This window comes from Pholis gunnellus (assembly GCF_910591455.1).
Source record: "Pholis gunnellus genome assembly, chromosome: 15".
In the NCBI taxonomy this organism is placed as follows: Eukaryota; Metazoa; Chordata; class Actinopteri; order Perciformes; family Pholidae; genus Pholis; species Pholis gunnellus.
In genome coordinates this window covers 16,611,220-16,638,662 of record NC_136542.1, presented here as the reverse complement: position 1 = coordinate 16,638,662, position 27,443 = coordinate 16,611,220, and the positions used below count along the sequence as shown (strand labels likewise).

Sequence of the window (27,443 nt, the reverse complement as noted above, 5' to 3'; positions counted from 1 at the left end):
TGAGTTCCCACATTCAGTACATTTCATAGAAATATTTGCCAGTAGTAGCTGAGACATTGTGGACAATTCACTGTATATATATACATCTGCAAAACACTGAATTAACCCCACAGGACCAGAGGTGAATGACCATACCATTACTTTTATTGTAGATATACTGGGCTACAATTATTTTTTTTTAAAAAGGGGAAAAAAATCCAAACAAACATAATTAAAGGTATTTATGATCCATAAGGTGCAGACCGCAAACCGTTGTACAGTATGAGTGAGGAGTTCAATTTCTATTCCAATGTCTCTTAACCATCGGCTGCAGGTTGTGATGGCCCATAATTCCCCACACTGGTGACAGTTCATCGCTCCATCTGTTTAGCTCCACTCTGCTGGTGCTCTGCTGCTCGGTGACCGGACGTCCCGATTAAAAGGGGGCTGGGGGAGGTTTGTCCTGTGTGCCAGACCAACACACCACAGCAGTAGCATGAATCTCTCTGGTAACGTGTCCATATCAAAGTAGTCAAGAGAAAAAATGTACCCAAGAGTGTCACTTCACCCTTCAAGTCATGATTGGACTCCTGATTCTTTTCTAAGCTGTTTAAGGCAGGATGTCAGAGAACACAGTGTCCTCACATGTTTTTCTTAACAGTGTATTTGTCGGATGATAACCAACAGGCACGTTTAGTCTCCCCCTCCCAGAGCCCCGTGTTCTCTCTTTGAATAGCTTTGTGTAATACCAGCAATTGAAACAGCAGCAAAGCATGAGCCACAAGTTAGTCCTCTTAACATTACGGCATCATATATACACTTCTGTTCTTCACTCCCGTTCACACTGACATGAGGTAAAGTATGGCGCCCAAGTGCAATGCTCAATTGTGCTACATGTAGAAAAAAAAATAAAAACATAGCCAGTACGAGAAAACGTAGTCGGCCCTGACTACCTCAACTTACAACCCCCCCAGTTTAACAAAACATACAAGGCTGTTGGATACTGATGCCACTTAGACTAGATTAATCCTTATTTCCATCAGTCACAGACAGAGATAGAGTGGGTGTGGCACCGTATGAGTAATTTCACATTCTGTTTTTGCCCCCCCCCCCCCCGTCCCTTTCAGAGACGTACAGATAATTAGTGTGTTGAGCCGGTGGGAAAGTCTAAATGGCTGTGTGTGTGTGTGTGTGTGTGTGTGTGCGCTACAGACTGAAGGGCCAGATACACTAAGTACGTTTAAAGTCGGACATTATTTCTCTTAACGGGGACTAAATGCACATCAAAGAGTTACACAGGTGGACTTGAGAAATAATGACAGACTGCACTCTTTTTAACCGATTGTATAAAGAGACAAACTTAAGTTTCATGGTGCAACCGAGCTCACATGTGTTTTTGACAAATCCTCACTTTAATATTTTAAACTGTATGAGGCAAAAAAAAAAAACTGTATTCTTGCAATCGGGTTTATATCTAACTCAAACCTGGAAGAATTGGCGTATTCGGGCCATTGTAGGTCAAATAAATAATGGCGGCGGGGGGGGGGGGTTCTACTCTGTGAAAATACATTTAAAAAGATCATGACTATTATCTCTGAGAATGTCCCATTGTGTTCTGGTAAATGTATGCCTTTAATCCCAGAGAATATCAGATACCATCTTCATCTGGAGACAGTCACATGTCTTGGTAGTTTTATTCATCTCGTTGTACCTACAATGGCCCACAGAGAAGACAATGAGTGTCGTTTGCTTTTATGACATTTTAAGACAAATCACTGTGAAGAACTGCTGACTCAGTGAAACAGAAGTCTGCTGTATACTGTGTGTGTTTGACGCCGGCGGTTTGGTTCGCAGAGTAAACAGACTGCAGCGTCTGTCAGCGTCAGAGAGAGCTACTGAACGGCTCTTGTCTTTTGAGGTAGAAGCACCTGTTGGTGGGATTATACGACTGAATTACATTTCTAATAGCTAGATTAACAGTTTAGAAACCACGCAGGTAAAAGGTGTCTTTTAGTCCTAATTCATGAAGATAGTTAGAAATCAAGTATATTCCCCTCTGCCTGTACTTTTCAGAGAAATCCAACATTTACGAGTGCAATCTGATTATCTCAACAAGCATTTACCCATCTGATAAATCAAGCCTCTGTTTTTACCCAGAATTCAGAAACAGATTCTCTGATGAAATTAATATCTAGCGAATGAGAAAAACGTAATAATAATAATAATAACTGACTGACTGACTGACTGACTGACTGACTGACTGACTGACTCCCCCCCCAGTGTCGACCTCAAGTATGAGAGGGAAGACACGACGACGCAGCTCTCCTCTGCAGCTTGATGGCTGACGAACGGGACAACCGAATCAAACAGATCTCCAAAATAAAAGGTCAAATAAAGAGGTATTATAGTTACAGTGCAAACAAAGAGGAGAAATTCAAGCTTAATACAAAAACATAGCACCAAACAAAAAAGAAAAAAAAAACAAAGACAAGAAAAAGCATGCAATTAACTGAGGTATTCAAGTGAAAAAGGACTTATGGATGAGGGGAGGGAAAAAGGGACATTTAGAGAGAAGCTAAATTTGTCAAAAACAGAAAACAGCTGGTATCCTAATCCGGAGCAATCGACTTCAGACTCGTAGTGTCACATCGGTTACAGCTTTGGTAGACACGGGATGTGAGGAACACTAGTGGGAACGAATTGGCCTTTTTCACAAAAAGAAGACTGTATTTGAGAAAGATTCTGAGCCTTAACACGAGTAAACAATGTAGAAAAGTCTGCAGCATATCAACGCGTGTACGTCTTCCTCTTCTCATATCAAAACCGGATGATTGGCTCCGTGGAAAGACATTTAGTGCGCGAGAATGACCGACCGACCGTCTGTATCAAAACATGTTGAACCAAATCATCAAGATAATGCAGAGTCTCTAGATATATCCATAGATTTAGAACATTTATAGAAGCAATCCAGTTGTCATGGTTTATACATAAACTACAAGAACATGCAACCTCAAGTGCGGTTAAAAACTACTTTAAATTACAGTAACTGGGAATGTTGAAATTCCTATCCCGATTTGCAGGATATGAGGGAGAGTCTTAGCATCGAAGGCCAAGAATATCATTAATGTATCTTTTGTTTTTTTATATATATATTTATATACTTTGCTACGTATATGATTTTGGTGTCAACGTGACCACGCAATTCTCAAAGTAACAGACCCTAATGGAATAAGTGCAAAAATGATTAAGAATACCATTTCAAGACAGATTTCAGACAGAAGTGCCACCGGGTGTCCGTTAGCCACGTCTGCCGTTAGCGCCTTCGGGCTGACTGGCACTAGTGCACAGGCTGAGGAGTTTAGCGTTTTTGTTGTTGTTGTTTTGTTCTTCCTACATACTTTGATTTACACCTTTTGATTGAACTATGTACAATCTAATACTACACAATAAGCATAAGCTTCATCTCATTGACAGAATTTAAGCAAAAACACAAACTCAAACGGTGAGGAATAGACATTGCGACCTGACCTTTTAAACACTTTGCTGAACGTTAATAAAGCACTCATGTGATTACACAAAGCGGAGCGGGAAAGCAAAGATTGTGTTTGCGCAAAACAAAAGAAAGAAAAAAAAAGATCTGATGTGAAGTCAGTTGAGAGCTCAGTTCTGCTTCTTGTGTTGCGTCTCCTCGGTTGTGCCGTCGCGGGGCTGAGGATGCAGGGCTGGCGTCGCGCTGTCGGGAAGCTGGTGTTGGTTTTTTTTTTCTTCTTCCCACCGTTAGCGTCAGTAGCTTAGGTGCTAATGCTGAGAGCTCAGTTGGTTTGGACCTGAGGTTGATTGGCTTTGAGGCTGCGCAGAGCTCGTCGCGCTGCCGCCGACTTGGCGATCCGGTAGCTGCGGCCGACTCCTTTGAACTTGCCCTTACCGACGACCTCCACCGTCACCCGGACCTTCCCGTCATACGTCCTCTCTGCAGGGCTGCACACAGAGGAACGGAAACAGGGTGTCACATTAACAGGGTGTCACATTGTAGATGACAGAAACCAAATCCAAAGATGGACCGTAATCCGAACATCTCATCTTCCCAATACAATGCCGACTCAACACTTCCTCCAGTCACCTGTTGTCTTGATAGGTGACACCAGTAGTTGTACTTTGGATGCTTTTATTCCTATAATTGACAGTATTGTTGTCCTTTTCCTTTCTTTTATCCCAAGTTGTTTGTGTCATAATTAACAGACAGAAATATTTCCATTTTACAATGAAAACCTTTTTTTTTTAATCCAGTCACTTTTAGAATTGCTGTTCAGTTCATTTAAATTATTAAACACTGATGCTTCACATTCTAAATATTCCAGGGGGTCTAGGGCTGGATATATTCCCAAAATGAACAGTTTATTCAGGTACATCTCTTAGTTTGCACACTGATGGACTACAAGGATACTACAGACGAACCCTCTCAGCTCTCTGGATTCTGAAAGTCTAATTTCCCTTTCCCGGGCTTTTATTGTGAAAAATCTGGAGGGAAATGTTGAGTCTCATAGACAAAAATTATACGATAAACAATGACTGGAATAACTGGCGAGCATAAGCAACTGGACATGAATGAATGAACGTCTTCCTGTGACAGAAGCTCAGAGCTCATGTTCATGAAACATTCAAACTGTACTGAAATTCACAACGCCACAAGTTACATTAACAATGACGTCTTAAACAGTCATTAACCCCTATCCTTGTATCTGTGCATAGCTACAATGAATATGTTCCATAACATCTTCCGTGTGATAAACGTAATAGCAGAAGCCGTCATAGGTGCTGGTCTCCTACCTGAACTTGGCAGTTTCTGGTTCCATCTCCAGCAGCTCCCTCACAGGAGAGCGTGGCACGTTGGCAGAGAATTTCTCTGGAGTGGTGAGGGGAGAAAAAGACGTCGGCATAAACATCCTCACACTTTCATGTCCACCCAACTGGAAAAAATCCTGAATGTTTGCTAATCACCCACTCATGCACGAACTGCCCAACAATCACGACTGGGAAAAGAATGAATGCGTACATAAATCAATGTGCCTTCACTGTTCCTCACCTATAAGTGGCCTCATCATTGGATAATACACTTGCCACACCGTCTCCAGTGACATCCTGCTGTCCATGTAAATTGCTCCGGCTAGCGACTCAAAGATGTCCCCCATGGCCTTGGGGACCTCGATGTCCTCCTCCTTCTCCTCATCTTCTTCAGAGCGACGCAGCTGGTTGCCAAAACACACAAAAGGATATTTTGAATCAGCACGACAGAATGCTTTTCTGTTAAACATGATGACATTAAAATGTTTTTATATTCTATGTACTCCCGACAGTAGAATAAGCCATTATAAACCTATATAAAAACAGTCAAGGAAAAAGAATACCGTGATATACCGTGAAACCGGCAGAATCTTAAAATATACCGTGATACACATCTTTGGTCATACCGCCCAGCACTAAGACCTAGTATGGCTCTTTTATGTTTATTCATCCGCAAATAAGTTCACTATTGTATGGTACAATGTTTGTATTGAAATTGTGCCAAAACTTCCCATGGAAGTTCTACAATCATTCGCAACCCTAAACACGTCCAATGCAGACAGTGAGTGAGAGTCTGGGTTTTAATGCATTTTATAAATATATGAAGGGAGCGTTAAGTTGCTCTTTAAACCATTCACTGACAGACTACATGCTACATTTACAGCTTCATCACGTAGTCATGAGAAGTGAGCCGAATGGTGAACAGTGAGTGGTACCATACTGTATTCCTGCAGTACAGTTCTTTATTCCTTTCAGCTGGATTGTCAGTATGTTAGCGTATGAGCCTGCTGTCCCTGGGGCAGAGGAGTACCTCTCCAGTAGAACGAGAGGAGATCTGGTGCCAAGATAGTCATTTCCAGGCTAATTAAATCCAACTGCTAAAAGCATTGGCATATGAAACGGACTCCTAGAAACTGACAGCCTTGTTATTTAGACAGAACCTTTTTTTTTTTTTTTTTTAATACATACTATTATTTTAAGGGAGTTAAAAAAAAACTACTCCAGCAAAAAAAAAAAGACTCCAGCAAAGATTAGGTTTCTTCCTGCAGGGCTTTGTTGTTCAGTACCGATGCTAGCTGCGGGTTCTTTGGGAACCGGAACAGGACTCACCTCGGAGTCCATGCCTTGCATCTCGTTCTTCTCCAGCTGAAACTGCACGAAGTCGTCGATGACGTGGAAGAGCTCTGGCGAGATGGCCTTGAAGTACTTGTGGTAGTCGTACTTGACGGCCAGAGAGGCAAAGATGGTGTTGTTGACGAGTGCTGAGCGCAGGTCGGTCAGCACGCCTGGAGAGTGCTGCCGCGGATCTTCATAAAGGTGCTTTGTTATGAGGTAGTCTAGAATTGCATCGCCAAGGAACTCCAGCCGCTGGTAACAGTCTGAAGAGAAACAAAATAAACGGTCATACATGTGGGGAGGTGACATTTGAATTCAACATTTAAGCACAAACAATTGACTAACAACAAACTAACAATGGATAAAATGGTAAATGGACTGTACTTGTATAGACTTTTCTAGTCTTCCGACCACTCAAAGCGCTTTAACACTACATGTCAACATTCACCCATTCATACACTCATGGGAGGGGCTACTATGTAAGGTGCTACCTGCCCATCAGGGCTATAACATTCACACACCACAGGCACAGCTACGGGAGACCGTTGGGGTTAAGTGTCTTGCCCAAGGACACGTTGACATGGACTAGTGGAGGATCGAACCGCCGATCCTCTGATTGAAGGACGACCCGCTCTACTTCTGAGTCACAGTCAAATGACCACGGGTAATCTGAATAGTGTCACAAACCCTCAGACAATTATCACAAACTCTACTGAGCGTATCTCACTCTCAACTCTCAACTCATCCCGCGCTCAACTCAGCTCCTCCAACAGCACCTTGAAGGTTCTGTGTTGTTTGGCTTTGGAGCAGATGCCAGTTATGATCTTCACAGGAGTCATCAAATGATCAGAGGCGGTCACTTTTGCACATAGCGCCTGCTGCTAAATGATGCAGTGGTAATGGAGACATTTTGGAAAGTCTGGGTCACGTTTGCATTGCGCAATAAAGCCTGCATGCCGGCCCGTCATGGCAGGAGCCCCCGTCTGTTGTCACAGACACCAGCTTTGCTAACGGAACCTTTTTCTCCACGAAGAACCTCTTCACCGCATTGTAGATGTCTATTCCCCTCGTTGTCTTCACGGGCAGAAGTGTCAGGACGACTTCAAACACCGTTCGGATAAACATCATCAGCTGAGCTGTACTGGTGCTGTCCACGGACTCGTCGCACTGGATGCTAAACCACCTGCACTGAACCAGATCCCGGTCCAGTTGCTCCGTCAAGTTTTCGGATATAGCCGACACTCTTCTCACCATCGTACTGGACATCAGAGAGAGCGGAGATGGCATCAGGACCATTCTTCTCGTCTTTGAACAGTGTTTGCAACTATCATCATTGCTCCTTTCAAGACCTCCCCGTCCGAAAGGCTTTCTTGTTCTTCATCAAAAAATGTGCAGCTCTAAATGAAGCTTCAGTTGCTTTTTGTGATTTTATCACCGGCCTCATGAAAAAAAGACTGTTTGCCCAAAGCTGCCTTTAAGTCACGAGCTTTTTCTGTCCGTAGTGCGCTGCCAGGTGGGTAGTTAGCATGCAAGCTATTGGGACACGTGCTGAAGTGTCTCTCCACATTGTGCCGCTTTGCCGTCGCAACAGTTGCCCCGCAAATGAGACACACACATTTGTCTTTCAGTGTCGTAAACAAGAACTCTTCCTCCCAATCACTGTGTAAATAGTATGTTTTCTTTCACTTTTCTGCCATGTTTTCTTTAGTTTGGGGGGGTCATCTAGCTTCGTAGCTCCCCATCGTAGCTGCGCCCGCTTCCTTGTCTCAGCTCAGAGAGTGAGATGGCGATTTGACATGCGCACAATATTGAACTTTGACTTCAGACAAGGTCAGAGTTCATATATACATACATTTATTTAGTTAACATTTTATATTAAATATTGTCATTTTAAATCTACAACAGCATCTAAAATCTTTAGACGGAGCTCCATGGTGACTAGTGCTATTGTTAGAACATGCCTTGCGGCCGACTCGTGTGGTCTCTGCGGGCGACCAGGTGCTACCTCTGGGATAGACTATCTGGATGGACCGATGAATGTGTAGATGTGTGGATAGACGTATCTAGATGGATGGATGTGTGGATGTATAAATGGATCAAGGGGTGGACAGGATGGAATTTTTGCCATCGTCCATAACATATATAACATAACATTTAATCTAAACAAAGATTCATGTCTCAATGCCTCGACATCCTTTACCAGCAACAGTTTTCATAACCAGATGCTACTTCTAATCCCCAAACACTGTACAGTAAACCGACGCTGTGAGGTGAAGTCTGACCTGTGATGGTGTTGTAATGGTAGGAAGCGTGGGTGAAGGCTTGCAGAAGGTAAGCCTTGTTCTGAAAGGTGTAGTTGATCTTTCTTTCGAAGTTCTCGAAGCCGGAGATGAGGTGGTTGAGAGTTCGCTCTGCGTCTGGATGGTCCAGCAGGCAGCGGGGCGGGATCTTCAGCCAGCCGTAGCACAGGTCGATGGCGGTGATCTGACAGCTCTGCACCACTGCTCCAGTCTGGGCCCCTCTCTCCAACGGTAACACCTGATGTCATCAAAAAAACAACTCTTAATACCTGTGTGACAGCTGTGAAACGTCCTACACAAAGACGTCAAGTCATGTTGCAGAGTTTCCACTTTGTCCGTCATATAAAATGCCTGCTCTCTCATGAACTAGCCCCACGCTAGTAGCCGGTACCATTGCTGAATCACGAAGTACATGTTTACCTTGAGGCCCAGCGAGCAGAGGAACATCTGGGCTGCTCTCTCTCCACAGCTGGTCAAGTAGCAGCCCAGCAGCGCCTCCACGCAGTCAGCAATGCTCTTGTCGGCGATGCACTGCTCCGTGTGCAGGTCGTAGGAGATCGACTGCTTGCCGAGCTCGGCACCGCAGTTCTCCTCAGACGGGTTCCAAAAGCCCACCACGAAGTCGTCCTCCTCCCCGGCCTTACTGGGGTCCAGGTAGCACATGGCGTCCCACGAGCTGTAGTCGAACTCCTCTGCAGCAGGCGCGCTGGGCGCCGGCTCCGAGGGTTGGTGGGCTGCGGTGGGGTGGTGGGGCTTCTTGGGGGGCTTCCACTCGTACGGAGACTCCGTGGAGGGGGAGGAGCTTGAGGCCGGGGCGAGAGGGGGAGGGAAGCCACTCAGCGAGATCTTCTTACCGAACGCACCAGATCCCAACAGCATGTTGTCGATGAACTTAATGTGCTCCTTGTAGTACTCCAGATCGTCCTCCATGTTGACTTCGTCCTTTGGCTCGTCCTTCAGCATCAGCTCACTATCCTCGTCCACCTCCTCGCCTTCCTCATCGTCCTCATCGTAGTCATTTTCAGGCTGCCCGTTGCCCAGAAGATCCTCTTTGGCCTGGATGATGGATGCAATCATCATCGTTAAAATGTTCATCTCTACACTTCATAAGGACGCCAGTCAGTGTGGAAAAAACAGTTGATTGACACTTCAGACCCCTGAAAGCTTAGACTGCATTTTGGGGGTGTCTATAATCAAAAGACAATTATTTATCACATGCAAATGTCACTAAAATGCTCTTTGAAAGCTCAACAATTTCCAGCAGTTTTCATCAATCAAAAAGCTAAACATTTATTCACAAATATGAATACTGAGTTCGAGAGACAACTTTCTACCGTAACTGACACAGGAGACGTTTGAAATATATTTGAAGTTGCTGCCGCAAGGAATTGTGGGGCGCCATTATCTTCCTTTCTTTCGTAAAGGATGGTCCAGTGTATCCTATGCTAAAGGAGATAAGAAAGGAAGCACTGGAGCACCTTTCCTTAGCAGTCAGAGAATTGGATCGGCTCTTATCACGGCTGCCACTTTGATACTTCCGGGTCATTTCACTCAGCTAGGAAGCCTCCAGAACAAGAAGGACTTTTCGACGGCAGTCATTGACTGTGTATGCAGTGAGTTATGATAAACTGAGATGTTGTATGTTTCTCTGAATTCTTCACCTGGAATTGTCTTTTAGTCACATTAAGCTGCCTTTTTGTACCAAATGCTACATTGAGATATTATAATCATCATCATCTTAGAGTAATAGCACTACATGTTGTTTTTATATTTATTATAATATATTAGAGAGTCTAGACTCAAACATGTGTTGCCTCACAAGGTGAAAGCCTGCCCTCTAGTGGGCTTAAAACATCATAACACTGACAAGATCCATGACAGAAATGAATGCATGAACGTGCTCACTAAGCACAAGCATTCTCTTACACACTTTATCTTTATCACACACTGCTAATTCTTATTTCCTCTCTCTGCAGTGCAGTATAAAGTGGAGAAGAAGCATGAAAGCCACTGACCTCCTCCGAGTCCAGTATGTCTGTGCTGCTCTTATCCTGGTTGACCACGTAGCCAGGAGGCAGCCAGTTCACGGGGGGGTCGAAGATGGACACCACCATCCTGCTGGGGAGCCCCTTCTTCTTCCCCAGACGGTACAGGTTACAGTTGCTCACCTAGAGGAGAGGATTAGAGGATGAGTCGAGACCTGTGCACGCCATCGTCAATGACTTCAACGCATCGATTGCGATTGTTTCCTGGATATTTAGTGAAACTAATGAAAAGAGCTGACCAATCAAAAGATGCACTGAGTCTGCTTTCACCTGTAAATGGACTGTACTTGTATAGCGTTTTTCTAGTCTTCTGACCACACTACATGTCAACATTCACCCATTCATACACTGATGGGAGGAGCTACTATGTAAGGTGCTACCTGCCTATCAGGAGTATCTAACATTCGCACACCAGAGGCAGTTGGGGTTAAGTGTCTTGCTCAAGGACACATCGACACGGACAAAGGATATTTGTCACTAATAATGGAAAAACGTTCAATTGTCATTTTCATGAATCAACTAATTCCAATAAAGGGGAGGTGCAACTGGAAGGATAATAGTCAGTGCACAGCGGGTCAGCTGAACATGCAAAAAATGTCACACTTGTCCTTCAGCGTGTAGTTGTAAATTACAGGCAGGCATACACCCAAACAAGTAAGGAAGATAACGCTTCTGTAAATACGTAAATCGGTTTTTCTGGAGCTTTTAGCCAAAGAGTGAGGACTTCTAGAGTGGGAGGAGTTTGCTTCATTGCCATGGTTTCAGCGTGATCATGTGAGACAAATGAGCAAACTTCCGCTGATGAAGGCCTCAAAATAAGGGTGAAAGCTCCTGAAAAACAATGTAACAAATATCAGATTTCTCTTTTTTTTTTTTATTGTGTGCATGTTTTCCTAAACTGTTGCAATCAGCTACTGCGACACAACTTTAGCATTCACAGAAGCAATAAACTGTCAATTCACTTTTGATACTCCGTCGTCCTCATAATAAGTCATGAACTGTCTCACCTTCTTGCTGCGCATGTAGCTGAGCCGCCCCTCGTGAGCATCGGGGTAGGTGCAGAACAGGTACGTGGTGATGGCGTGCTTGAGGAAAGAGTCTCCGAGCATCTCCAGCCGCTCCAGGTTGAAGCCGTCGCTGGCGTTGGATAGGGTCAAGGCCTGCAGGATGAGGCCCGGGTTGGGCCCCAGGCTTTTGGGGGTGTCTCCGGTCTGGACTTCGAGCTGGGGGACAGCGGCCGGATCAGGAGAAGATGCTGTGGAGGCGTCTGGACCCGTGGCTGCCCAGCTGCAGACTGAGGTAGCTTTACATGCGTGGTGTGAGGTCCTCCCCGGTGTACATTCATCACCAGGCTGCGGATGACTGGAGCTGGGCTTCTTCGAGCCGTGAGAGGGCTGCAAGGGAACTGAGGTAGTGGTTTGCATTGATTCAGGACTCTGCAGCCCAGGGGAGCTGGGCTGGGAGCGTTGGCAATTGTCACGTTGGTGAAGGTGCTCGTCGTGGTGGCCGTCGTCATCACAGTCGGTGACTAGGGCAGTGCCGTTGGTTAGGTTCCTCGTGCATGAGGCTTCTCCGGGCTCGGGGGCCGCTTGGGGCCCCTGCTCGGGCTGGGAAGAGGGGTGACTACTGGGCTGAGTGAGGGGATCAGGGTCAGGGCTCTCAGTCTCTTGGTGCGTACAGTGACCCTCGTCGTCCTCACTGCTGGAGTCGGGACAGGAGATGAATGTTTTGCTGTTGATGGATCTCTTCCAGCCAAAGTCCAGGTTTGGGTACCTGCCCCACACACACACACACCATCTATACATTAGGATGCTAGGAAACATATAGTTTATAGAAATATATAGTTTGGTACATGACAAAATTCAAATGGCACAGGTGGTGCCAAAATGACCATTTTGGTGACCTCGCCTGAACTAAAACCTCTCTAATTTCGTTCTGCTTCACTTTATCAAAGTCAAAGTTTGCAGAGAGACCGTTCACATATGGAGCTATGATTTGGGAGATGTTTAGACCTGCAGCTGCATCATTCCAAAGAGATAATCATCCTGAAAGTGTTTCCTTTTTTTTTAGGCAAACCTGAAACTTTTCAATTTGTGCTGTGTCCCATCTTCATTTACTCTCAATCAGTAACATATATACTGATATTTACGCATCTGAACAAATCTCACACGTGTTCCCTTTATTATAACACCAACATTATTCAAATAGACCTTGTGGTTGCAAAGATACTCTTTTTAGAATGGGAATGCAATTTTCGAGCGGAGGCCTAAAAAAATAGGTTGACCTTTTTAAAAAAAAAAGGTCAAGCTCTTTAATTATATGCTTTAAAGTTGTGTCGTCTACGATTGAGTGGGCCTGCATATATGCAGCTATGATGAAAAGATTCAAGATCAAATTAAATATTAGAAGTGTATCCACATATATAACCGACTTCAGTTAAACCTTCGGCATACCACTTCACACTATTTGTGTACCATTGAGCTTCCTTAACCCGGCAAACCGAGGTAAACCAACTAGAATGCTACGACAAAAAGCTGACAGCAAATGGTGCTCTGCAGAAACACGTTCCAGGTAAAACTCGCGCTTGTGCGAGTAGTAGATATTAACAGCTGTTTGGGTTTCAGGGGGACCCAAAGTCCTGATTCAGCAAATGCAATAAGTGAACGTATCATTAGGAAGTCATGTGTTAATGTATGTGACGGGGACCTGAAGTCAGGGGGCAGGGTCCGGGCTCCCACTCCGGCTTCACTGGCTGTCTGGGCTCGGAGCTCCTCGGCGGTCAGAAGGCAGTGGAGGCGGTAGAGGATGCTGGGCAGACACACTGCTTTCCTCCACAGGGAGGCGGGGATGGGGTGGATGGCACACAGCTCTGGAACCAGGATCTGACAAGCACAACAGTAGTTTAGACCGGGACTGTTGAAGGACAGACTGTTTGGAAGGTGACGCGGCTGAAACTCATTTCTGTAGGTGGTCACACTCACACATACCCTCTTTCCACCAAGCGTAAATGGGTTTCCACTAGAGCGTAAATGGGTTTTTTAAAGTGGGGGAAAGCCACTAAAAGTAGGTGACAGACTCCTCTTCCATTGCCAATAGACGAGTATGCCTGACTTTACTTTTTCTGGTGAAAATGTAGACCAGGAAGGTTTAACTAACAGATCCATCAGACATCTTTATTACACCCACAGAACTCATTTTGACCCCTTCTCTACAATTACAGTGTACACGCGGTGCGTTATTGGACTCACTGAAATGAATGAGGGGGCTGTGTTTTCCACCACAGAGGCACCATTACCTGTTTGTTCTGCAGACTCTCCCACTTGGCCTTCCTCTTCTCTGCACTGCTGAGGGGCAGGGCTTTGCCCTTCTGGTTCAGGTGCCGAGGGGTTAACAGGTTCAGCCTGAGAGCACAAAGAAAACAAGAGCCTCGGCTTTAGGCCTGTCTGAACACCACACACGTACAACGTGCTGTCATTACACTGGGGCTTTTGACAAATTTGGCTTTTGCTAATCATATAAGAGAAGACTCCGGTTCAAGGACTGACTCAAAGTATTGTGAAAACCTCCTAAAACAGTGCAGATCCAGAGTGATCGAGTTATGTATTCCTTGCACTTGTCTCCCTTGTCAAAACCTGGCTTCTTAATTACCCACAATGCAACTGGTCTGCAAGGAGCTTGGTGGGAGATGCAGGTGTGGTTATGCTAGTAGCAGCCAATGTATCCTGGAGCCTCTACTAGCGTGTAGCAGAGATGAGCAGCAGGCTGCAGGAGTCTGGTTGTATCACTTCTTTCTGACTCCAACCAAAGCTGACTCGAGTGACATCACTTGAGGACACTGAAGGCTTTATACTACTTGAAAACCCTGCAAAACACAGGCTGGTGTGTACAATTGGTGGCGTTCCATTGAACACATTGTGTAACATAGGGCAAGATATTGAAAAAAAAAATGAAATGTCAGTTTTTTTCTGCGATGTATATTGTGATATGAAAGGGAAAAATGAATTTTCACCCTACATTTTCTAGACTACATTTCAAATCTGGTGCACTTTGCTTGTGCTCTAGTAAACAACATAATCATAAACGCATAGGTTATATAGATTTCAATGGTGCCGTCACACCCACAAGCCGCACAGGGCCGATGGGCCCCCACCTGTTGAAGTGTAATTATATAAAAAACATCCAAATGAACAGCGGTTCACAGTTATATCTAAGTGTCAGGGTCCCGGTGCTGCTGACCTGGAGGAGGTGTGGTCTACGTCCAGAAGCGGCTGGTTCAGGTTGGACAGGTCCAGGTTGTACTTGGTTTTGTAGTACTCGGCAAACGTCTCGTACTCTGGCGAAGGAAACTTACTGAGCGGTGTCAGGTCTGTGTACACATCGGCAACGTAGAAGCGGTGAGGCTGGTCAAAGTTACGATACCTGGGAGGGAGGGAGAGTGAGACAGTCATTATGTAGCTCAAACCAGTGACATCAGGAGCATTTATACAAGTAACCATGGTACCTTGGAATGATAACAGCATCCTGGTAGTCCTCCAGCTTGAAGGTGAAGGGGTTCTGCTTGGTGTACTGAGTGGTAGGAATGCCGGTGCGGGCCTCAGACTTCTCAATGTCCTCCATGAACATAAAGTCCATATCTAGAGTGTGGGAGTCCCCAACTGAAGGAGTCAAAGAAGCGCCCAGAGAGACAGAGAGAGAGAGAGCACTGATAAGCATCTCCACACGGACAAAACCATCCACCGGGCTCGACCGAGAGCGATTCTACTCACCGACATTCAGAGGTAGAACGCAGTAAGCCGAGTCGGCCAGTGTGGGCTTGAACTCCAGCGCCGGCTTCTCCAGGCGGAGGATGTGGGAGAAGATGTACTGGTGCAGGCGGGTGATGAGGTCGAGCTGCACGGTGGTGAGTGCAAAGCCAGACTTCTGCAGCTCGATGGAGATGGTCACCTCGCCCGAGCGGGTGTACACCGGAAAATGGGGGATCTGGACAGAAGGAAAGCACCACCCATAACCGATGATGAGAGGACGACACTGAAGACATTTCTTTCCTTGGATGAGTGAATAAAGGAGGTGAAAACATGTTAAGTCTGGTCTGAAAGGTGTTAACCGGGTGGCGTACTCGAGGTATGGGTTTGGCGGTCAGGATGCCGAAGCACCTGGTGGTGTCCTCCGGTGGGTAGAGCTTCCTCCGGCGGAAGTTGAGCTCATCAGGGAGAGGGGTGGTGAGGACCATCCCGATCACATATAGGTAGTACGTCTGCTCTGGTACAGCGTAACTGTCCCGTAGACACTCTGGTATCTGAAGAGGACAACAACAAATTACTCTAGAGGAGCATTCCTAATTGCTAATTGGTCATTTACATCATTTGTTCTGCATTAGTAAAACAAGTATGCGCCCGAAAAAGGTTTGCTTTGCGTATGACCTCGTCATTACAGGTACACCAAAGCTAGGGACTCAACCTGCAGCGAGCGTGGGGGGGGGGGCTGTAACTTCTCCGTCTGTATGCAGCACGGACTTGTGTCATTAAAGCAGCACAATCACACACTAACTAAATTGTATGGAGATGAGTCCATGAGTGCTGAATATTTGTACTCCTGGTGTTACCTCACTCGGCGTCTCCTCGTCCTCCTATGCGAGTAGAATTATTTGTAGGATATATTCTACAGTATTGTTGTTTGTATTGTTATTGAGTGTGTGTTTCTCATCCACAGAGTCAGGGAACTCGAGCTGTAACGGACGAGACTCTCTTACGGCTTTAGGGTAGCACTGCCTCCTCTTGGTGGAGCCGGGCCGGCCTGGTACGCTGGTCTCCTCCTCATCGTGGAGGTCCAGCTCCTCCTCATACTTCACCGTCTCCTTACCCACCGGCATCAGGTGATCGTCCAGCTCACCTGGGAGGAGGAGAACAAGGATAACAAGGTCAGACAGATGCAGGAGAACGTTCTATGGTGGCTGACAGGGAATATTTTGTACTACTCATACATCTGCAACATTTCAATTGAGGTTTTACCTATTTTGTGTAGTTTCTCGCAACATAGTAGTGCAACTGCTTTCTCTGCCAGTCTGGCACAGATCATTGTCGGACCCTGTAAAGACAGTGGCAGGTTAAGAAGTGTCTGGATTATACACTGCATTCGTGTACTCTGACAAAATCACTCAAGTGTTGAACAGTCAGGGCTCGCCTGCTGTAGGATGTGACCGTTACTGAAATTCTTAAAGCGTAGATGTTCATCCTCACCTTCACAGGGACTCTCAGAGGGGAGTTGATGGGTAGGTAGAGTGTGGACTGGAAGCGTTCGTCCTGCCTCTCAGCAGTTTTACACTTGGGTGCCAAGTGGGTGAATGGGTCACTGGGCAGCCGGGCACAGTACCTGAGCACCAGAGCAACGGAGACATTCAGAAAGTGTGGCCGTGGGAAAACTAACATACATGACTGAACTCTTTTGACCTGAGGGAGCGCCATGGAGGTGAAGAAAGAAAATGTTGATGATGAAAACGTTGGTGGGGTTATTGCAATGTAATGAAATGAGTTAGAGTGTAGTAGCCCTTTAAGATGTCTGTACATTCTAATTACTGTAACATATGTAACTGTATGTTACTGTAACATATATACTGTAACATATATACATACATACAATATATATATATATATATACATATACATATACACATATACATATATATACATATACATATACACACATACAATATATATATATATATATACATATATATATATATATACATATATATATACATACATACATACATACATACATACATACATACGTACGTGCGTGCGTATCTCGGGGATGGAAGGGGTCTGTCTAACTAACCCCTATGTTGTTTTGCGGTACTTTTACGGTAATTACAGACTTCAAAATAAAAGTCACCTTCTGGTGAATGTAATTTCACATTTATTCAGTCTGTCAAAAAAGTCTGTAAATAAATGCAACTAAATGAATATGAATATATATATTGAAGAAATAAACTGAATTCTTGAAAATACTGTCTGCAAAATGTATTTCAGAGAAAAATTGAATTCCAACGTTTGAATAATTAATCAAACTCAATAATAACATATTTCCAAAGACCAATCTGACTTAAGAATGATGGTACATCACCTTAGAGTGTTCAGATTAGTTAAACCAAACAGTAAATCTGAAAATATCTAGATATACATCTATATTGCAGCATGGCCTAAATAGATTATTGACCCGTGATATCGCCCAGCCCTACTTCACAGAAACATTCTTCTACCTGTTGATGTGTCCGATGGCTGTGTTGATGGTGACCCGCGGACCTCCATCCTCAGAGTGGAGCACATAGGGTGGGAGGATGTTGTCGTCGTCCAGCACCTGCTCCACTTCAAACTCACTCACCTCCACCGACTTGGAGCACTTGTTCCTTAAGATCTGCTCACAAGTCAAATGAGATGGTCACCACAACATGATATAGTATATCTACCAACATAGCTCAAACTAACAGTTTCTAAATCTCTCCTGACATCATTGAAATAATCAACCGCTGACTGAACCAAGCGAGACAAAGAGCAACAGTCACCTTCTCTATGGCCTTGTAGGTGGTGAGATCGTCTTCGAAGGTTCTGGTCCTCTCACTGTCCGCTAGCATGATGTAGTTGGAGACCGGTGCTCGGGCTCGGCCTTTGGACTGGACGTAGGACCTGTACTCTGTGGGCAGGTCGAACCGCACCACCAGGTTACACTTTGGGATGTCCACGCCTTCCTCCACGATGCTGGTGGCAATCAGCAAGTTGGTTTCATGAGCCCGGAATTTGCGCAGAACCTGAGAATGAAAAGGGGGCGGGGCACAAAGTCTTGATACTGCTTTGATACTCAGTGAGAAATTTGATCCAACGAGATAATAGAACAACTCAACATTTTGTTTGACATTCACAAGCTTCCCACATTATTTCAATAGTTTGTTATGGGATCTTGTCAGCACCAGAAACAGGGTCTGAATGGAACAGGTGATTCCAAGATTCTTAATTGTTCTTTATTCAACAATAAAGAACGTCATGTTAACTATAATGTAGGCGGGATCTTCCCACCGCGGATGAACAAAGAGAGCGCTCTGGACCGCTGCAGCTGCTCAGTGGCCTCGTCTCTCAATCCTCACAATGGTGCTGATACAATGCGTGAAGTTGGCAGTTTGCAGGGTGGGGTCGGTTGTGTTTTGGGCGGTGTGGATTGGCTCTCATAACTGGTGTGGCGAATATTAAAAAACCCTCACCTGTGCATCACTTCTTGATAGAAATCTTTGGCACATCTTTGGCACATTTCAATATGTTTGGTCAATTATGTATTAAGCCAAACATGGTCTAATATATAGCCTATTGCATTGGCTTTGAGACTGTTATCATTAAAGTGTAATACAATTATGTTCAAAATAATTCAATATGTTGCAAAAAGCTACCGGGTAGAGTGCACAGTGCACTGTGGATATTCTTGTGAGTGATGCCTGTTTACCTCCTCCTGCTTCCTGAACTCCACCTCCATCTGCTTGTTCCGCGGCTGGTTCTTGCCGATGCTGTGGCCGGTGATGAAGTTGCTGCTGATGTAAGCCAGCTCCGGGTCCTGCTTCCCCGCCTCTTTGATCAGACTGAGGAGGAAATGCAGACTGAGTGAGTCACTGACTCTGACATTTTACTACCTCTCTCTCAGCTGCAGTGTTCCAGGAAATAAACCACGTGTATTTAACAGGGTCACGGTTCTGGTTAAAACAAGACGTTTACTTCACATTAAAAGGTCAGCAACAGCCACATATGAAAGTATAATAAACATCACAAAGAAAAGGACGGAGCCCCACCGATTGAGGACGACAGCAGTGTACCGCCTCTCCACAAAGATGATGCCACACAGGATGTTGGTGAACGGCGAGGGAAAGTTTGCCTCAGGCCTCTCTTTGGCCTCCACCTCCTCGTCCTCGTCCTCATCCTCGGAGTCGCTCCACGACACGTAGTTGTCCTGGTTGCGGTTGTTGTACCACTCCACGCTTTCAAACTGCTGCCGCTCGAAGGGCTTATACTCGTGCAGGATCTCGAGCAGCCGGAGGACCTTGGGGGTGACGAACTTGAGGTCCAGCGAGGCGGGCGAGAAGTGCTCCTCGCAGAGGGCGTGCACCTTGCGCAGGATGGTGTCCGTGAAGAGCAGAAATTTGCGGCTGAGCTCCTCCTGCTCGTGTTTGATGTACTTCTGGAGCTCCCGCACCATGATGCCCGCGGCCTTATCTGCACACCAGGGACCCAGAACCTGCAGCACGGCCAGGCAGTCCCCCAGGATCTGGACAGGACAGAGACAGTGTGAACAACAGTTGGATTTGGGGGTTTTTCTCCCACTTATGGTCTTAAACTCTTTATGAACTCATAAACTGTAACTGCATATTGACCAGAGGAAACTAGGTCTAAATTTAGCAGCTGGGCCATCGTCCTTGTCACCAAAATGTCAGTGCTGCAGGGGCAGTGGCTTCCAGAGGCCCAGGGATTATAGACACTTTTCAACAGCAGGAACTCTCCCCAAGGGACATTTTGAGGAACTCATATTTCGACTGCAGGGACCAGGCTCTAAATTAAGTTCCAGGGACATCTTATTCCTCAAAAAGGCCCTGGTTGAGGTACTGCTCGTGTACCGCACAGAAGAAGGAAGTATTCTGGTATCGACTGAGGACCATTTTAGGACGAGAGGAAAGCATTTCTCTTCTGACTGACTCTGCATTTCATTCCTTGCATAGTGCAACAGTAAATACTTTTAAGCTGTAAATGTCCCAGTGACACAAAAAACAAGCTTTATTTCCCCCCCCCCCCCAACAAGATGAAAGATGTGGATTTCTAACTACAAGAAATTCCTTTCACAGGGTTAAAATGACATGCACCATTTCTTTTTTAACCTACATCACCTTTTGGTTTAATACGCCTTCTTTCTCGGCACTGCTGCCAGCGAATTACCAACTTTTCAATTCGGTTTGGAGTGACACAGTAAAATAACTTAATAACAAATTTGACACGGTCATAGTCCGGATTATTCTGAAGAGGATTACAAAGAACACTTCAGCAAACCTCTGAAAGACAGCGTTTCCGAGCACATATTCAACATGTTACAGTAATGAGCACCTGTGGTCATAGTCAGGGACATCCTGAGCAGGAATCCCTTGTGCTTCTCAGCAAACCTATCATGGAAGCCGTTTTATTAAATTAGGACTTCTTTGGTGACGTCACATGAATGAAACACTACAATCTTTGTAGCTCTGACCTGTTTGGAGATGAACGTGGGATCGCGGTCCTCTCTGGTAACGCATATGTTGCAGTCACTCAGGAAGTGCAGCGCTTCATCCAGCTCTGCCTGCAGACAGGAAGAGAGGCCGCTCTTATCCACGTAGGGGCCACAGTCCAGCACCACTTCTCTAGGCTGAGAGGCGTATCTGAAACATAAAAACGTACACCTTGGGAGTCACTGCCACTGGCATGCTGGTCTTTGGCTGTCATTGATTCTCATCCCTCAGATGATTTTACTCTCTGTTTGAACAAAGTGATCAGTGAAATCACTTGTGAAACTCCCTAGTGTTACCTGTCCAGGACCACAAGGTCAGTGGCAGTTTCAGCGTTGCTCTTCAGGATCCTCTCCAGATTCTGGATCTTGTGCTCCAGGTCTGACGGGTCACACCTCCCATTCAGGATGGAGGCCGTGAGACCCAGGATACGGGGACTGCACGAGCAGCCCTCAAACAGCTGCACAGAGGGAGAGGAGAGCAGGTCATTCACAAATCTCTTGGCAAAGAAGAAAAAGAAGGTGAATTTGACTTTGCGACCACCATCTCACCTTCATTATCTCACAGTAAGGGTGGTCTGTGATGGCCAGGTGGCAGTCATCAAACACCACCAGGTTGATTTTAGACAAAGGTAAGATTTTCTTCCTCAGAACGTGCAGGAATATGTGGCAAGTCATGACCAGCACCTGTACAGCAGAAGGTTGAGAAGGACATGTTATTGTCAGCAGTGATGACCATGATTCAGTCCGACTGTGGAACGACATTCAGGGACAGTGCTGCTTGTTTGAGTGATGCGCATCAATAGCACATCTTTGGGGAGGATGGGAGGATGGACACTTCTGTAGCGCACTGGTATCTTACGGCTCTTACCAGATCACATGAGACTGGGAGGTATTTTAGGAGTTTAGCAGGACAGTTAGATAAAGCTCACTCTGTGGTGGCTGCTCGATCATGGTGCACTCGTGGGGGGAACGGATCACAAGACTCGTGCCTCGGCAGAGAAAGAAGGGAGCAAATGAAATGTTTAGAGATGCCCCGATCATGTTTTTATTTGCAAATCGTCAATGAGCCACATTGGCCAGGACAGATTGTGTTTGTTGTCGTTTTGCTAAAGCAGCTGATGTATAAAGCTTCAGATTTTCTTTCCCCACCACAGTCCCAAAACATCCTTTCAACCACTCTGAAGTCAGTGTTGAAATCGTCACAAATTCTAAATGTTAACCTATTCATTTGTTATGGTCAATTATAGTGGTTATTTGCATAAAAACACCAAATCAAACCATTAGTAAAGAAAAGAGTGTCAGTAATAGTTTTAACGATGAAATATAATGTGCTTAGAGCTAGTGTTCGGAGGTTAAACAGCTCATAATTCATCTCTAATATCTTTTGTATTCTCCTTCAAACAACTGGATTTATTCAAGTTTATCACCAAAACTACATTTTACAAGATTACCTTAGAACACATCGTGATAACATTAGGATTTATCATCAATAGCATCCCCCAATACTCATTTCTACCGATGAGAGCTTGAACACATCATAATGCTAAACAATGGAACCACCGTCCATTAGCTGTTAGCTCCTGTGCTGCTCCTGCCGATTTAAACACACGAGTGTTGATTACAATGTTTCATCATCAGCGATCAGTGACCAGAAAGCATCAATGCTGCTCTCGTGGTCAGAAGACCGGCAGCAAAGCTTCATTTCACATTATGACGGTTAAACTGTGTAATTAATCCAGTGCATGTGCGAGCCAAACTGTAGGCCTTAAATAATGCATTTCTGTGAGCATGTAGCTAGTGTTAACGTATTAAAACAAACACCGATCAGCACACCTGATTCTCCATTATCTCTTGACTCCACCGTTGGTCAGTCCATGATGAGGTCTCCTCCACATCTGTGTACTCTCCCACTTGGAGGTCAGAGTGAGTCCTGACTGCAGCTGCTTGCTGAACTACAGACAGAGCTGTACAACACAGACCAGGGAAACAGTAAACTACTTGGAAAGATCCAATTAAATGTAAAACGACTACGTGCAACAATGCTGGTTTCAAAATGCATTTTACAGTTCACAAAAGTGACAGGAAAACTTTGTGTGCTGTACCTGTGTTCACCAGAAAAACAGTCCGCTTTGCATTTTCTTGGTAACGTCCCCGGATTTGGTGGGAGAGCTCCTTTGTTAGAAGCACTGCAATAAAGGTCTTCCCTGAGCCAGTATTCAAGCAGACGATAGTATTATGTTCAATAGCTGCTTCCAGAAGTTCTACCTGTGGAGGAAGGTACAGGTCCACAGACAGTGAGCTAATGGAGGAAAGTGAATACAATACAAAAGAACAGCAATGAAGAGCTTTTGATACACCTTCAGCCTGTATGCATTCACAATCTAACATCCATGTGGAACGGCCGCCTCCTCACCTGATATTTCCTAGGTGTATAGATGTTGTCGTGGATGGCCTCCTGCTGCCATGGCAGACCAAAGAAAGGCCCCATGGGTGAGGTGGCAGGGGTGACAAGCTGCAGGCCTGCCATGCTTCAAAGAGGTGGAGGTGAGGAGGGGGGGGGGGGGGGGCTGGGCTCCTCCAGTCGTCCACTTTATTTCATTTCATCATCCTCTTCGGATCAGAAGTTCACTGGCAGGGGAAGAGGAGACCGCGTTAACGTACTAGAGATCAGCTAGTCCCGCCCACTGGCCTCAGAGCGCCATCTAAAGGCAGAGGGGCTGCTGAAATGGAAGATTATCTGGTAATAATGCTCGTAGAATTAATGTATGAGGAAATATACTTACAGGTAATAACTGAGACTTTCTGGATAAGCAGACAACACTTAATCTGGGCTTCATGATAAAATATCTCTCAATCAACTCCTGATGCTCCCCCACATTTAGCTGGAAATAGACCTGAGAAACCAAAAACAGAAAACATTGACATACCGATCCATTTCAAACCAAATGCCATGAATTTTAAATGTAGAGGAAGCACTCGGGGTAGCTTGGCTTCCACAGAGACTGTATCCGTTACTCATGTGCTGATACTGTGATAGTACACAGAGTAACTTCTCACCTCTGCACAAATGGGAAGTGTCGGGATTGGGACTGGGTCCTCAGCTCTGCAAAGACAAAAAGCAGAGCGCAAAATGAGAATGGCATGGTTCTGCTGGGTGCCAGATGCTGACGAAGGTACATCGAGCAGAGGGAAGAAGGACCCGTCACTAGACTGAGACGAGCCGGCCCATAATGGACTCGACTGAGAGTACCGCTAAGCCCCACAGCCGGAGCCAGTCTTTAGAGTAATGGAGCGGCTCTCATTTGCGAGTGATTAAAAACAGTTAATCAAATCTAACCTGATGAGTTGTTGGTCTGCGCCGTGGACGAAGTGCAACAGTGTAACGAAGTGAGTTCTCGCGCAAAGAAACGTGTCGATCCAGAACAGAACCACACTGCTGGTTCAAACACTGGCCAAATCTCAAATGTGCAAGTTGTCAACACGCGGGTAAAGAATTCAGAATAGGAGGCTCAAGCTCAGTCCGGTTTAACATAACTGGACCTCAATGCGGCCCGAGATGTGATGGAGTCCATCTGCAGGAACCAAGGCAACCGCTTCTTTGGTGCTGCATCTTTAAAATGGTTACTTTCAAATTTGTTAAACGTCTACTGCAGCGCTACGAATACAATTTGAACATTTCACGAGCACGCGCTTCCGTTCGAGCGTTTAACTTTGTAGTCTGTTATTTGCTGATCGGTTAAGTTTGAAATTGTTGCAAAGAATCTTATAAGAAGTACAGTTAACACATCTGAATCAGGAGGACTGCTGATTATTCTGGAGGTGAAGCATTTTGCTCCACTGTTTCCACTATACCCTTGAAGAAAACTGCATGTCTTCTGAGTGGTACTGTTACTGTTTGTATTGCTATGTTGCTGCTGTTCTACTGGCAAAGAGGCACACAGACACAGTAGTCACAACTAGGCTTACGAGGGGTGTGATCCCATTTCTATTCATTACACAGGGGGGCTGAAACAATGGCATGAAAGCTGAGTAAGTGTATAATATCGTTGAGCTTCTATTTTTGATAACGTTTTTATCAACTGATTGCAATAATGAAAACATACAAATGTATTCATGCTAAACTTGCTCAAATAAACTCAATCTACTAAAACGGTTTAAGTATTTCTCAGTGACTTAAAGAATAGCAAGAGGAAGTTATACAAAAAAATGTAAATGTTACAGAAATAAAATTGGTAGGCTTTTATTTCTCAGCAACTTGCTAATTTAGAAATTAAATTGTACACCAGATAAGACCGGTCTCCAGTCCGAGCTTGGGCGCACAGCTGGCGGGTACGTGGTTTTGTTTGCATGACATGAGGCAACGCTTGCTGTCACGGTGACCCAGCGTGGCATTTCATTTTAAATTCATGAAAGACACATCGAGTGACTCCAATCACGCGGTGCATTTAGTGCCAAGAGGCAGACAGTCACGGCAGTGCTGCTTCTTTTTCTTTCACAATTCAATATCATTTGTATATTCAAATGCAATGTCTAGTTAATGTATGTAGAAAGAAAAAAGCTTTAGAAGATAAGAATCTTGATTCTTAAAACAATCGAGCCCCACTCATCTAATTCCTACTGACATACGCCACTGCCGTAGCTTTGTGCAGTATAAAAACAAGTTACTTATGCTGTAATATAATACTGCAAGATGATTTATGAATGCTATACTTTGGTGGGATCTAACCTGCTGGGGGACCAAGTGTGCACATATCCAGACAAAAATACTTAAGTTCAAGACAATAAACGTAACTGTAAGGTATACAGATGAAATGGTGCATTTATTTTAGGTTAGGTCACCTGTAAATGATGGTGAAAGGTGGTATCAGTCAGTGGCGTATGGGTTAAATTAATAAAACAAATCGCTCACACACATAGTGGCATAACACAATCATCGCTGGCATATGTCAACAAGAGTCAGTATATGCCAGTGAGAAGAGGTTTATCACAATAGAACTTGAGCGACATACCTTTGGTCCAATGCAGACAGACTAAGGAATAAAATGGGAAAAAAGACTTTCTAAATATGACAGCAACATTTACCAAGAAGTGTTTGAAAGTAACGTCGATCCTAACGTCAGTCTGAATCTTTCACACCTGTGAGCTCACATTGACGAGCCGACACATCTGCCATTGCCCAACAGTTTAGCACAAGCGAGGAAAGGCAGCTAAACCGAGCAGCACGCATGCAGAACACAGTGGCCAGAACCGTTCATGATCACTGCTTCATATCCAGTGGCTGTCATTAACTCTTGGCAGCCTCCTTTCTCCACATGTAAGCATCAACCCACATATGCCAATAACAAGCCTTCAGCTGGACACTTGGCCATTAATTTAAGGTTGCAGTTACTCGCAGAGACCATGCTGAGTAACACTGGCTACGTTAGCTAGTTAGCGACTAAAGTTAAGCAGCTCAATTTCTGCCAAGCATTTTACGTTATTAGCATTGAGCTAACGTTAATACAAATTACCACAATGTTAATGCAATTTAGTTAAATATTAGCAGATGCCTGCTTAATATTACCTTTACGCTACAGAGCAACGACCCCTCTCAAGAGCCATGGCCTCATTACTGGTGGCAAAGTATGAACAGGGGGACGGCTAGCTTACGCTAGCACCAACGTTAACATTACCATATGGCACATTAGCTTATTTACCTTCTGTTATCTCAACGCTAGCTGAGGCCAAGAAAGATTTAGTACAAATTAAGTAACCAAATAATGTCCCAGACAGCCTATTAGCTTCTTACATGGCATTAGGAAAACCTCTTGCAGCGTCCACCAAGGTAGCTTAACCTAGCATGGCTAGCGAATGGTAAATCCGACGGATTGCGCCTGTCTGGAACCAGTTCTTGACCTGGCTATTCTGATGGCCGAAGGTATGCACGTCTGAGCGTGCTTACCGACTGCGAGACTTACAGAGCCACACTTAAATATGGCTTCACCCAAAATGTACAGCGTGTAACGCAATACAACGTCTGGACAGTGACTACAGCCACCATGCACCATCACCATGTCAGCGAGCCAGTTTGCTAGCAAGCTAACAGCTAGCAGGGCCAACACATGCTCGAGAGAGTAGCGTTATTCCACGAAGACGAGTCATATCATTCTGTACACAATCTCACCTGAGGTTTGCGTTTCAATTGATAGTCTCGGCTAAAAATACTTGAAATCGTTCGTTAGATATCCTCACTGCCAGTCACTATTGCTGTTCCGATTTGGTGGCTACTCGTTCCACGGTGGGACCCCTTCCTTTCAGCCGGGCCTCTGCTACGCCAAAACATTAACGTAAACTCCGTCACGACCAGCGGCGATCTGCTACGCCATTCTACTAACGCGAAGGAGAATCTCTGCCCTTCGTAATGTGCTGAACGTCTGGAGGTCTCTACAGTTCCACTTTTACATTTATGTGTTTACCTTAACACACTCCATCAACATAATGGAACCATAATACCACATTACATTTTTATTTTATTTCTTATTATAGCAAACACAAACGAGCACAATCAAGCATTTCAAAGGTTGCAAATGTGAACATATAAAAAGGCATATATATATAAATAATTTTCCAAATCAGATTTATGTGTTTTAGGTCCCATTATGTTGATAGAGTATGTTAA

The 27,443-nt window shown here is 44.9% G+C and overlaps 1 protein-coding gene across 2 annotated transcripts; it reads right to left on the bottom strand.

The window, feature by feature from the left end:
* Positions 1 to 1,112: 1,112 nt before the first annotated feature.
* On the bottom strand, positions 1,113 to 27,084 carry dicer1 (dicer 1, ribonuclease type III). Of its 2 annotated transcripts, XM_079175204.1 has the most exons (30): positions 26,949 to 27,084; positions 23,843 to 23,888; positions 23,569 to 23,679; positions 23,199 to 23,413; positions 22,888 to 23,050; positions 22,619 to 22,749; positions 21,335 to 21,469; positions 21,083 to 21,243; positions 20,768 to 20,936; positions 19,329 to 19,801; positions 18,989 to 19,121; positions 18,063 to 18,305; positions 17,760 to 17,914; positions 16,738 to 16,870; positions 16,510 to 16,585; positions 16,251 to 16,390; positions 15,618 to 15,797; positions 15,268 to 15,481; positions 15,003 to 15,156; positions 14,738 to 14,920; positions 13,797 to 13,902; positions 13,208 to 13,383; positions 11,509 to 12,274; positions 10,472 to 10,624; positions 8,877 to 9,512; positions 8,439 to 8,694; positions 6,151 to 6,419; positions 5,063 to 5,225; positions 4,807 to 4,882; positions 1,113 to 3,957 (listed from the first exon to the last, which is right to left on the bottom strand). In XM_079175204.1, the coding sequence occupies exons 4-30, from the start codon at positions 23,310 to 23,312 to the stop codon at positions 3,792 to 3,794; spliced, it is 5,724 nt and encodes a 1,907-aa protein (XP_079031330.1). In that variant the 5' UTR covers positions 23,313 to 23,413; positions 23,569 to 23,679; positions 23,843 to 23,888; positions 26,949 to 27,084; the 3' UTR covers positions 1,113 to 3,791. The 2 variants fall into 2 exon arrangements, with proteins under 2 accessions (XP_079031330.1, XP_079031329.1); XM_079175203.1 differs by lacking the exons at positions 22,888 to 23,050; positions 23,199 to 23,413; positions 23,569 to 23,679; positions 23,843 to 23,888; positions 26,949 to 27,084 and having other exon boundaries at positions 22,619 to 22,735.
* Between the last annotated feature and the right edge of the window lie 359 nt (positions 27,085 to 27,443).

Coding starts and splice junctions, on each gene's coding strand:
- dicer1 (XM_079175204.1), bottom strand. CDS start 23,312: ATGGCAGGCCTGCAGCTTGTCACCCCTGCCACCTCACCCATGGGGCCT. Junction 15,798..16,250: donor GGCAGTGCTACCCTAAAGCC/GTAAGAGAGTCT, acceptor TGTCCTCTTCAG/ATACCAGAGTGTCTACGGGA. Junction 15,157..15,267: donor CGTTCTACCTCTGAATGTCG/GTGAGTAGAATC, acceptor TGACTCCTTCAG/TTGGGGACTCCCACACTCTA.